This window comes from Nannobrachium achirus (assembly GCF_963921795.1).
Source record: "Nannobrachium achirus genome assembly, chromosome: 6".
NCBI lineage: Eukaryota > Metazoa > Chordata > Actinopteri > Myctophiformes > Myctophidae > Nannobrachium > Nannobrachium achirus.
Window position 1 is genome coordinate 44,305,224 of NC_137815.1, and position 12,183 is coordinate 44,317,406.

The following is a 12,183-nucleotide window of genomic DNA, read 5'->3' on the forward strand; positions in this document are numbered from 1 at the left end:
GTGTGTGTGTGTGTGTGTGTGTGTGTGTGTGTGTGTGTGTGTGTGTGTGTGTGTGTGTGTGTGTGTGTGTGTGTGTGTGTGTGTGTGTTGGGATGGGACGATATGAACATTTCATGTCACAATTATTGTGACCAAAGAAATTGCGATTTACGATATTACCGCGATAATCAAAATATCCCCAACAACCATTATCCTGGGGTGGAACATTTGCCCAAAAATAGCCGATCTACAAGCTCACCATGTGAGTTGTGAGCTTGTAGATCGTCTATTTTTTGGCAAAGAGAGTTGGTTGAAAAATAAAAAAAGACTGAATTAAGTAAGTTATTTCCAGGTCTGTTTTAACAATTACTGTACAGTATAGAGGGTTTAAATGGTACTGGATATGCAGCTCGGCAAATAAAAGGTGAATTGATCCCAGTGCACGACGGAGGATGATTTCACGATAAATTAAAATACATGTAAGTGTTTTTTATCACGATAAATGATAATGATTATCGTCCCATCCATAGTGTGTATGTGTGCACTGTGCACATGCGTGCGTGTTTACCTGGTGGTGATAAGCGGGTGACTCTTGGGGTTACTGAGGCCGTCTTTGTCGGTAGGCAGAGAAGGGTACAGTAGTAGTTCTTTATCAGTCAACAAGGCCAACACTGGCTTCTCTGGACCCTGGGTGACCTGGCACACACACACACGCACACACGCACGCACACGCACACGCACACACACACACACACACACACACACACAGACACAGACACAGACACAGACACAGACACACACACACACACACACACACAAAAGCCAAAAAAATCCCAAGACTGAAAAATGTTTTCAGGCCATGTCCCAATATGGGATTTCTGAAACGTGGTGCGCACAGTGCACACCATTATTTGGGGTGTTTCCCTGAAGTTCTGAACTGCCTTCACTGAATGTGTGTATGCCAATCCATGCTTCATTTTATGGAAGTATCTTCTGAAGTTCAGTTGTATTCTATTGCTAGTCTGGCCAATTCAAATACTCATATCACTTGATTGACGACTTTGTCATTCATCGCTACTCCTCCACTTTATTCTTTTTTTTCCTTTTCTTTGCAGATCAGCACTGATCTCAGAAAAGCCCCCATGGAATCCTCAAGACTGAAATCAGTCCCCACGACTGAGAACTTTAACTCCAGGAGAAAGCATAATAATATGGGTGTAAAGCAGCCCACCCTTTTCTCCCTACAGGCAAACTCTTGTCTCGCGTAGCCACACAATCAGAGCTCTCCACCTACTCATACGTCTGGTGACACCTACATTCAGTGCAGGGGCTAAAACTAAAAAAAAAATAATAATAAATAACTGCATTGCAGAACTTATGCAAAGACTTTAGGCCAGACTTCATATTGGGAATTGGGATGATGATGATATGATGTTTTCAAGGGAACATAAAAATATATTTATTCCAAAAATTATTTTATAAAAAATAATGTATTTATTTAGTTCACCAGATAAATCATTAGGTGGAGGTCTCTGAATTGCTTGGCTACAGACTAGACAAACCCCTGTTACAAATCCTACCCTCTACTCCAGGGTTCCCCAATTAGTTTTCCCCAAGGGCCGAATTCTAGGGTACCAAGCTGAGGGCCACAACATTGCAGGGGGCGACGGCGGCGTTCCGCTACTCCAGCGACAGTTCAGATATCGTCGTTGTCGGGTGAAAATCTTGAATGTCCAAAACCGTTCGTTTTGAATTTATAATTTTTAAAATGATTTAAACTAGTGAAAACAGCCGATCTACAAGCACACACCGCCTCGCGGTGCGAGGCGTTGTGTGCTTGTAGATCGGCTGTTTTCACTACTTTTGTGCGAAGGCCTTGTATGATTTGCAAAAGAACGTACAAATTTGGAGATACGGGATTTCCAGCCGACAACGACGATATACTAGTGTTGTTGCTGCTCTTATACCACCATTATAACTGGGGTTGGTGTTGGCCAGACAGTAGTCCCCCGCGGGCCGCAAATGGCCCGCGGGCCGCCTATTGGGGAACCCTGGTCTACTCTGTCAAAACACCTAACAGTGTGACAACCAGAAACCAGAGTCCTCGTTCTCCTGCATCATGCACTTGAGTGCGTGTGTGCGTGCGTGAGTCTTCTCCAAATCCGCCCTGGGCTCTCTCTCTTTCCCTTTCTCTCGCATTCTTTCTTTCACTCTTTCTTTCTTTCTCTCTCTCTGTGTGCACATACCTGTTCTGTAATCCAGCCCAGGTGTTTGACCTCCATGCCAGGCTGCAGGGCCTTCAGCTCTTCCTTCACCCTGGGGAGCAAGTTGGCAACGCCAGCTAGGATGGCAGTGTACCAAGACTGGGCCATCGCTGGGTCTTTGGCACGCAGGAACACAGAGCTCTTTCTGTTGGACGAGATCACCTCAAAATACCTGGTTGGGAGGGGAGGGGAGGGGAGGGGAGGGGAGGGGAGAGGAGTATAAGAAAAAGTTCCTTAACTCTCAAATACCTGGAACGCGCCCAAGTCGCGTTAGATCTGAACCACTTTAACCATTATTTTATGCTTTAACTATTGAAAAATAGCAGATATACAAGTATCTGCTATTTTTGAAAAATCATGAAAATGTGTGCAAGTCTTTCACCCGACTTCTAAATCCTTCCTCTAAATCAGCTGTTTTTCATGTCAAGGACCCCCAAAATTACATTTATTCGGCCGCAAAATATGTTGTTCCAGGGACCCCCCCCCCCAGAAGCAGAGATTTGAGTTACAAAAGTCTGCTTTGAAAAATATATATTGAAAAATTTGGACACATTTTCAAGATTTTTCAAAAATAGCAGATCTACAAGGTCGCAGCGCGGCACTCGGTGCCGCGCTGTGAGCTTGTATATCTGCTATTTTTCAATAGTTAAAGCATTCAATAATTGTAGGCCTAAATGGGTTAAACATTCTTCAACCTAAGTTGAACTGACTTGAATTAAGTCGAACAGAATATTTTAACGTTACAGTATTACGCAAAAAATATATATATCATCAGAGAACAGGAGTTCAAAATGAAGCAATCAACTTTATGCGGTGGCGCAATACCTGTTTTCCGTGTCTGGGGGGCACTGTTTCCGCAGCACCTGGCACATTTTGAGCGGTATGCTGCGGGGCTCCCGCGCCTCGGCGAGGGCGGCGTCGGCGCCCCTCTGAGGCGTGGAGGGAGGCGAGTCCCACGGGAGGGACGCCCCGGGGGAGCCCGAGTTCTTAAAGAAGGCAGACATCTCCTTGATGTACTTCACTGGAGAGAGAGAGACGGGAGAAAGAGAGAGAAGAGAAAAGAGACACGGAGGAAGGGATGAGATGAAGAGGTAGAGGCAGAAGAGAAGTGGAAGAGGGAAGAAAGAAAGGGATGTGAGATGTGAACACAGTGCCTCTGGGACATGGCGAGATGAGGAGCACGCTGTAGCAGTTTATGATTTGAGAGATAAGCGCTCCAGGGCAACACAAAAACTTACTAACAGTTCAAAACAGCACCCAAAAGCTCCTCAATCCAGACATAAACTCTTGATGCGAGACCCCTAGAGTCACATTCTTACTTCACAGAATTAAAACATATTCTACTTTCCTCCTAAACTTTCTACTTGGCTACCTCCTAGGGATGGGACGATAAGCGGTGTTATCGTTTATCGTGATTAAAAACACTCGCGATAATCGTATCGTGGAGATTTAATATATCGTGATATCGTCCTCCATCATGCACTGGGATCAATTCACCTTTTATTTACCAAGCTGCATATCCAGTACCATTTAAACCATCTATTGGTAAAACGTACTTATACGTACTTGATACATTCTGTTTTCCCCCTCTCTATCAAATGTCTCTGCCAAAACATAGCCAATCTAAGCTCACAACTCACAAGCTATTTTTTGGCAAATGCTCCGCCCCAGGATAATGGATTTTGATTATCGCAATAATATCGTAAATCACGATTTCTTTTGTCACAATAATCGTGATATGACATTTTTATATTTCATCTTTCTCCCTTAACACCAAATATGCAAAAATATATATATATATATTTTCACCAAATGTTCGCCTACAAATGCCATGCACACAGTTCATTTTTATGATTCTTGCAAATACAAGGAATAGTTTTTCCCATTCTTTGTTCAGCATCAATGGACAATTGACCATGAAACAAAACTTCCCTTTGGTTAGTTCACACTTCACAGCCTGCAGTCATTCCTGCTTAGATGCGTGTTCATGCAGGGGTTGACACTAAGGTCTCAGAGGCACTTGCCCGTCGGGAAAGTACAGGTCATGTTCTACTTGCCCAAAGGTCATGCCCACTTGCCCGTAAGGTAAATCGTCAATTATAAAATGATAGGTACAATTTTAATTACCGCTCAACACTTATTTCTTTACTTTCTTGGGATGTGCGATAAAAATGTCATACAATACTTACAAATCCAAATACCTACATAGCTATGATTGAATATGTCTATGGTTTCACACTTGTTATTTTACATTTTTGAGTGTAGCAACAGTAAAAACAGCACACTATAGGTAATCAGTGCTCGTATTTTACATTCCGCAGACCAGAAGACAGAGCGAGCTGGCCAAGTTCAGGTGTTTAGGCAGATATCTGGTGTTGTGTTTATAGACGGTTGCATCCCCTCTCAAATGAGCACTTGCCCGGTCGGGCAACCTGAAAGCAAACTTCACCTGCCCGAAAGTTTTATTTACCTGCCGGGGGCAGGTGGGCAAGCCTTAGTGTCAATGCCTGATCATGCATTGCATACTCACTGGATCCCAGACACCCACATACTGTAGTTAGTAAACCGGCACTCGCTCACTCAATGCTGTAGATACACAATCACACACACGCATGGATGCATGCACCTGCACGCGTGGAAATATTGTATTAATATACTTGTGACGAAATCAAGCTTTTAGGAATAAAGTCTGGCCCTGTTACAGATGTTGTCCAAAAATCATGCAGATCGGTACACAGTATCTCTATAGCCATTAAACAAAACGGGTATTAATTACATTGATGCTCCTACATATTATCATGCAAGCACCAGTTAAAGTTACTTTCCATCCCTCATATACTGTGTGCACAGTGCACTGCACATCCCATAACCCACACACTGCACATCATTTCGGAGCTCATATCTTTGAACGGGTAAGGGCTAGTAAGTATAAAATAGGGAAAACCTTCACCGCAACCACTAAACCTAATCCTAATTCCTAACCAAAAAACATTTTTGCCATAAAAAACATTTCTTTACTAATACTTGTGTGGACATTTGGTCCTCAGAAGTATAGCAATACGGGACTCCCTCTTTCCCAGGTGTTTCGGCCAGGTGGGCGTGGTTATATATGCCTAACCCTTAACCTAACCCCAGTGGTGTAAAAAAAAAAATCACACCCGTGTGAAGTGGAGCTGTGTGTGTGTGTGTGTGTGTGTGTGTGTGTGTGTGTGTGTGTGTGTGTGTGTACCGATTTGTGTGACATTTGAAGAAAATATGTAGGAAAAGGAGCAAAAAGTGTGTTTTGGAGAAAATTCAAGATGGCGGAAAATCTATCATGGCGCAAATGGGCGTGGCCTATATGGGGAGATGCGTCATGACCCAAGGAATCCAGGGAAAAAATATTTTTAATTTTCCGACCTACGGTTCAAGAGTTACAGGCCAAAACGTAAAGTGGGGTGTTATGGCGCCACCATGCGGCCAAATGACACAATTATTTTTTATTTAATCCTTGAAACCATTATGAACCTCCTCTCCAAGTCTTGAAACTCTAGCCCCTATGGTTTGCGAGAGACAAATAATTGAATGTGAGTTTTTGCGATTGCCATTATAAGTCAATGGGGAAAATTAATTCACTAATAAATTAATATCAATTAAACTATTGAACCTTTCTCTTAGCAAGTTACTAGCCCACTATTCCCGAGTAAGCCGGTCGATTTGACATATGGCGCGAGTGTGTGGTGGCAAAACTGTGGGACTAGTAGCGTGCCGAAGTCAGGCTACATACAGACACACACACAGACAGACACACAGACAGACAGACCCACAAAGCTACGTATAGGGAGCCTGTGTTTCACACAGCTCCAAAAAGTACTAACATTCTTTACTTAAATAAAAGTATCAATACTACACTGTTCCCAGTAAAGTTCCCTAAAATTCTGGAATTAAAAAATGTACTTGAGTAAAAGTACTTAAAGTACTTAAAGTAAAAGTACTCATTCACTCTCTCTCACGCACATCACACGCACGGTGGGAGCTCAGCTCCAGTAGCTTGCCCTGCGGTCAGGGGCGTCACAAGGGGTAGGAAAGTGGGACTGAGTTACTAGGGCCCAAGGTGGTGGAGGGGCCTTAATTATTTTATACTTTAGCTATTGAAAAATAGCAGATATACAAGCTCGCAGCGCGGCACTCGGTGCATTTTCACGACTTTGAAAAGTCGTGAAAATGTGTGCAAATCTTTGAATGTGTATTTTTTAAGCGAACATTTGTAACTCAAATTTTGCTTCTGGGGGGTCCCTGGAACTAAATATTTTGAGATGGGGGTCTGTGGCCAAATACATACCATTTTGGGGGTCCTTCACATGAAAAGGTTTGAGCTCCACTGACATAGAAACATAGGTTTTTCAAAAAACCTCAGAAGGATTTTCATGATTTTTCAAAAATAGCAGATCTACAAGCTCGCAGCGCGCGCTGTGAGCTTGTATATCTGCTATTTTTCAATAGTTAAAGCACAGGGGCCCCGCAGTGAATCCTTGTACCCAGGGCCCAGAATTTGGTGCGACACCCCTGCCTGCGGTATTGGTTTTGGTGAGACCAGCACTGTGGTAAAAATAGCCCAGAGGACACAAGGAGGTACGAGGCTAAAAGGCTGGAAGACGCTGCTCTGGTTTCACTGGGAGTGTGAAGTGCTCCTCTCCTTTACAAGAGGCCTGCAGGCAGCAACAGGACGGCCAGGGGAGACTAGAACACAGGGGGGGCTTCCACCAAAATGTCCCAAAATTAGACCCCCTACAAGCCAGCCGGAGGCAGTCCACCACCATTCACTCACTCACTTTGGACTCATCCATGACCATGACAGGGTTCCCAGACATTTTTACCAATTAGTTTCCAAAACCTTTCCAAAACCTTTTCAGAATATTTAACCCGATTTCCAGGACTATATCTATACTATAATTTTGCGAATGTCTGTCTGAGTGAGTGAGTGAGTGAGTGTCTGTATGTCTGTATGAAACAGCGTTTCTCCTCGGTGGCTGGAGCAATTGACCTGAAATCGCATCACCATCAGCATATGAACACACCTGACATAACTGTGAAGCCCGTTTGTCACTTTCACAAATCGTATGCTGTATATTAGCATTTTTATGGTGTATCTACTATCTATTCTGCATCTAGCATGAGGCACATCTATTCTGCATCTAGCTTGAGGCAAAATGTTTAACCAGCTCTGTGTGTGTGTGTGTGTGTGTGTGTGTGTGTGTGTGTGTGTGTGTGTGTGTGTGTGTGTGTGTGTGTGCAGGCAGGCGGGTGTGTGTGCAGGCGGGTGGGCGGGCGGGCTGGGGGGGGGGGGGGGGGACAGTATCTCTGTAGCCATTAAACGAAACGGGTTTCTTACATTGATGCTCCTACATCATGCAAGCACCAGTTAAAGTTACTTTCCATCCCTCATATACTGTGTGCACAGTGCACATCCCATAACCCACACACTGCACATCATTTTGGAGCTCATATCTTTGAACGGGTAAGGGCTAGTAACAATAATTCAGCTCAATAACAAGTCGCTTACTCCTACGCGCAATGCCCAAAGACAGGTAGTGTTTGCCAGTGGTTCTCAACCTTTTCAGGCCGTGACCCCCGAAATAATCATATTTTAACTGGGGACCCGGCACCCTGACGAGCACTAAGAGTTGAGGAATTTTGTATAACACGGTTCTATTGTGAAAATAGCAGATCTACATGCTCACAACGCCGTGAGCATGTAGGTCGGCTATTTTCACAATTTCTGCCTCTAATATTTGACAATTTGTCCAATGTTTAATTTGTCATTTCAGAGGTATTAACAAAATCAATAACCAAAGACAATGCATAGCTATTTCTTCCAGGACCTTCCAGGACCCTTGATCAATTCCAAAACTTTTCAGGTACTGGAAAAATATTTTTTCTAATTTCAAAATATTTCCAGGAATTTCATGACCGTGGGAGCCCTGCCATGATCTCTGTCTCTCTAGGGCTGTCACAATTATTACATAATCGCCTAATCGCAAATATTTGGGGTAATCGCAATTAATTTGCATAATCAACATAATCGTTTCCATGTTGAGAAATGTTAATATAGTTTCAAACACGTTCAAAAAGTAGCGGAAATAGCAGATCTACAAGCTCACAAGCTTGTAGATCGGCTATTTCCACTATCAATGTTCTTTTTTAAGTATAAGGTTGTCAGTATATATCAGTAATTTCTTTGTACATTTAGGTTATGTGTCATAATTGCCATGAGCAACTTCAAAGCTTAAAAGCCAAACAGAAATCTAATAGTCAATGACAAAAACACAATTTAATCGTTAATCGCAATTATTTGAGTGACATTTAATCATCATGTAAAATGTCATAATCGTGACAGCCCTACCTCTCTCACTAGCTGCAGTGGTGGACAAAGTATATGCTCAAAAGTACAAATTACGTCGTACATTTTCAGAAATTGTCAGGCATTTTCAGAAATGTTCAGAAAGTGAAACGTGGTGGAGTCAAAAGTGCAATATCTCTATTTCAAAATCTAGTAGAGTGAAAAGTCATGAGCTTGCAGAAAACTAAAACTAAAACCAAAATCAAATACTTCAAAAATATACAAAAGGTACAGTACAGTGCAGGTAGGGGTAAGGTTTTTTTTCCCATGAGTTCACATTCCAGTTCACATTCCAAAAGGGGAAAAGCAACGTAAAGACGCAGTTGCCACCGTAAATGACAACAAACAAATACAGTAAATAAACGATAATATGACATTCTATTTGACCATGGCTGGTATAAGACCCATCCGTTCTGTCCCTTCCCCTGTTAACAGTCAGCAATATTACCAAGCAGTTATTGACGCGAAGCCCCTCCTTCCCCCCTGTAATCAGAAGCAGGGGCGTCACAAGGGGGAGTTACTGGGGCCCAAGGTGGAGGGGCCCTAGTAACTTTATCTATTGAAAAATAGCAGATATACAAGCTCACAGCGCGGCACCGAGTGCCGCGCTGCGAGCTTGTAGATCTGCTACTTTTGAAAAGTTGTGAAAATGAGTGAAAATCTTTGAATATATGTATTTTTTAAGCGAACATTTCTAACTAAAATTTTGCTTCTGGGGGTCCCTGGAACTAAATATTTTGAGATCGGGGTCCGAGGTCAAATACATATCATCTTGGGGGTCCTTGACATAGGTTTCTTGCACACATTTTCACGATTTTTCAAAAATAGCAGATATACAAGCTCGCAGCGCGGCACTCGGTGCCGCGCTGTGAGCTTGTATATCTGCTATTTTTCAATAGTTAACATTCTTGGGGGGCCCGTAGTGAATCCTTGTACCCAGGGCCCAGAATTTGGTGTGACGCCCCTGATCAGAAGCACTTAGTTTTGATCCTGGCAAAATCCTGACAGCCACGTGGACCGTCTCCCCTCTCAGAGCACACTTAACAACTCCATCATTATAATTCACTTTGGATAATGCTGTCAGCTCAATGCACTCAATAGAGATATCATTTAAAGAAGTATTTCCACACAGTCAGCATAATGATAATTATATACCTCTGCGTCATCTCATTCTTTCTCTTCTCTCCCTCTCTCTCTCTCCCACAACTTTTTTTTATGGTTCTTTCTCCATGAATACGCGAATGCTCCCTCACTTTCTCTCCACCATGGTCTACTCTGTTCATTGGTGGAAGAAGTAAGTCACGCTATCAATACCACGATGTAGAAATACTAAAAATGAGTGAATTTTGTTATAGCTGGAGTATAGAATAGGATTTTTGTATTAATAATAAAGATCGGAAAAGTAACTAGTAACTAAAGTTTTCAAATAATTGTAGTAGGGCATTCACGAATAGTGATTTTTAGTATTCGAATTATTCTACCTCAAAGTATTCGAATAGTCGAATATTCGACAAGACTGGACAAACTGTTAAATATTAAGTAAGCAAGAGGCGAACATTGTGAAAATAGCCGATCTACATGCTCACAACGCCTCGCAACGCACAATATTTATCTGCGGAACTGAGTCACATTAAAAGTAATACCTACAAGTGCTTGTCAGGGTGGGGGTTCCCAGTTCAAATATGTTTATTTTGGGGGTCACGGCCTAAAAAGGTTTGAGAACCCCTGGTATAGAGCATTAACAAATTCATCCACCAGGGGCATTGACAACTCATTATTATGACTTCCTATCTAGCCAAGTTTTATAAACTATATCTTTTTTAAAGAGAAAACAATAAAATAATATAAGCGAATATTCGACTTCGGTGAACAACGTCGAATAGTGACTTTGATATTCGAATATTTGGTGAATGCCCTAAATTGTAGTGGAGTAAAAAGTACAATATTTGCCAGAATGAATGTTAGCAGTATTGCACAAGCTGCAGATACAATTCAAGGGAAGTGAAAGTGATTCCCTCAACCTCATTCACATGCCTCTCTTCCCAACCCCTCCTTTCTCTGTCTCTCTCCATGGTGTCACACACGCTGCTTTAGTCTCTCTTCCATGCCGGGGTGTCGGACCAAATTCTGGGCCCTGGGTACAACGTACAAGGATTCACTGCGGGCCCCCCGTGAATGTTCTTCATAGGGGAGGAGGGGGTTTAACCCATTTAGACTGGGAAACCATTATTTTGTGCTTTAACTCTTGACAAATTGCAGATTGTGCGAGCTTGTAGATCAGCTATATATATTTTTTTAATCGAGAAAATGTGTGCAATTCTTTGAATATTTCAAATGTTTCTATGTCAGTGGTGCTCAAACTTTTTCATGTGAAGGACCCCCCAAAGTGATATGTATTTGGCCACGGACCCCCATCTCAAAATATTTGTTCCAGGGACCCTCTTCCCAGAAGAAAAATTTGAGTTACAAATGTTCACTTAAAAAATACATACGTATATTCAAAGATTTGCCCACATTTTCACGACTTTTCAAAAATAGCAGATCTACAAGCTCGCAGAGCGGCACTCGGTGCCACGCTGTGAGCTTGTATATCTGCTATTTTTCAATAGCTAAAGTATAAAATAATTAAGGCCCCTCCACCTTGGGCCCTAGTAACTCAGTCCCACTTTTCACCCCCTTGTTACGCCCCTGCTTCCATGCATAGTCCACCAGGGCAGTTGTCTGGGCTACACTGTCGTACCACACATTCCAACCTTCACATTGTTCAAATGTTTTTGTGAACAGCTATAATTCTCCTGAAAATCGGTTCTAGAATATTTGCTTAAAAAAATGTCTGTTTGCAAGGGAAACCCACCAATTCTAGGGAATGCAGGGACAGGGAACACGTCCAGAAGTGGTTGAACTATCCCTTGCTGGGGCTCCAGCTTTGAACTAACCGTCACCTACTGTACAGCGTAAATGTTTAATGGGAATGAGCTTCTGTCCATTTGATCATCTGCCAAAGCATTGATGTGTGCACCGTAAAAGGGCCAACCTCCAGTATAGATTAGCTGTTGGACACGGGGACCCATTCCATTGAAAAATTATGTGGTTAATCCCAATATGGCATATGCTGGGCCCGAACCGTATTTTCGTAGGTGGAAGGAGGAAGTTAAGCCAAAAAAGAAATGTCTATGATACCTACTCATTTTGTTCAGTAAGATAACCGTTAACATAACTCTACACAAACCACCATGAAAGCTTGTGTTATATGAAACGTCCTCAACATCCTCTGTTGGATCAATTGAGGCCACTTGTTAGCAGCAGCCTGTTTTAAGAGCTGCAAAATTCACAAGTGGAGTATTATTCACTGATATATTTCATTACAAAACATGGAAATCCCTTAAGACCTTGTTAACCACAGATATATTTCAGGCATTTAACAAAGCAAAAAAACATTAAAGATGCAGTGATGTTACTAGGTTTTCAATGTAATGGGTCCCGGAACCCACAGGTGGTCATTCAAATGGGTCCCAAAAAAGTTTTATGAGTCCTCAATATAAAGTTTTCGCGCGCAAAATG

At 42.4% G+C, this 12,183-nt stretch overlaps 1 protein-coding gene across 1 annotated transcript in view; it reads right to left on the reverse strand.

Annotated features, from left to right (window-relative positions):
* snta1 (syntrophin, alpha 1) overlaps nt 1-12,183 on the reverse strand; it is a 76,804-nt gene that overhangs the window by 12,102 nt on the left and 52,519 nt on the right. Inside the window, exons 3-5 of the mRNA XM_080727269.1 lie at nt 3,069-3,264; nt 2,226-2,415; nt 548-675 (exon numbers count right to left, since the gene is read on the reverse strand). Coding sequence (XP_080583395.1) covers nt 548-675; nt 2,226-2,415; nt 3,069-3,264 — 514 coding nt within the window. The remainder of the gene's footprint in view (nt 1-547; nt 676-2,225; nt 2,416-3,068; nt 3,265-12,183) is intronic.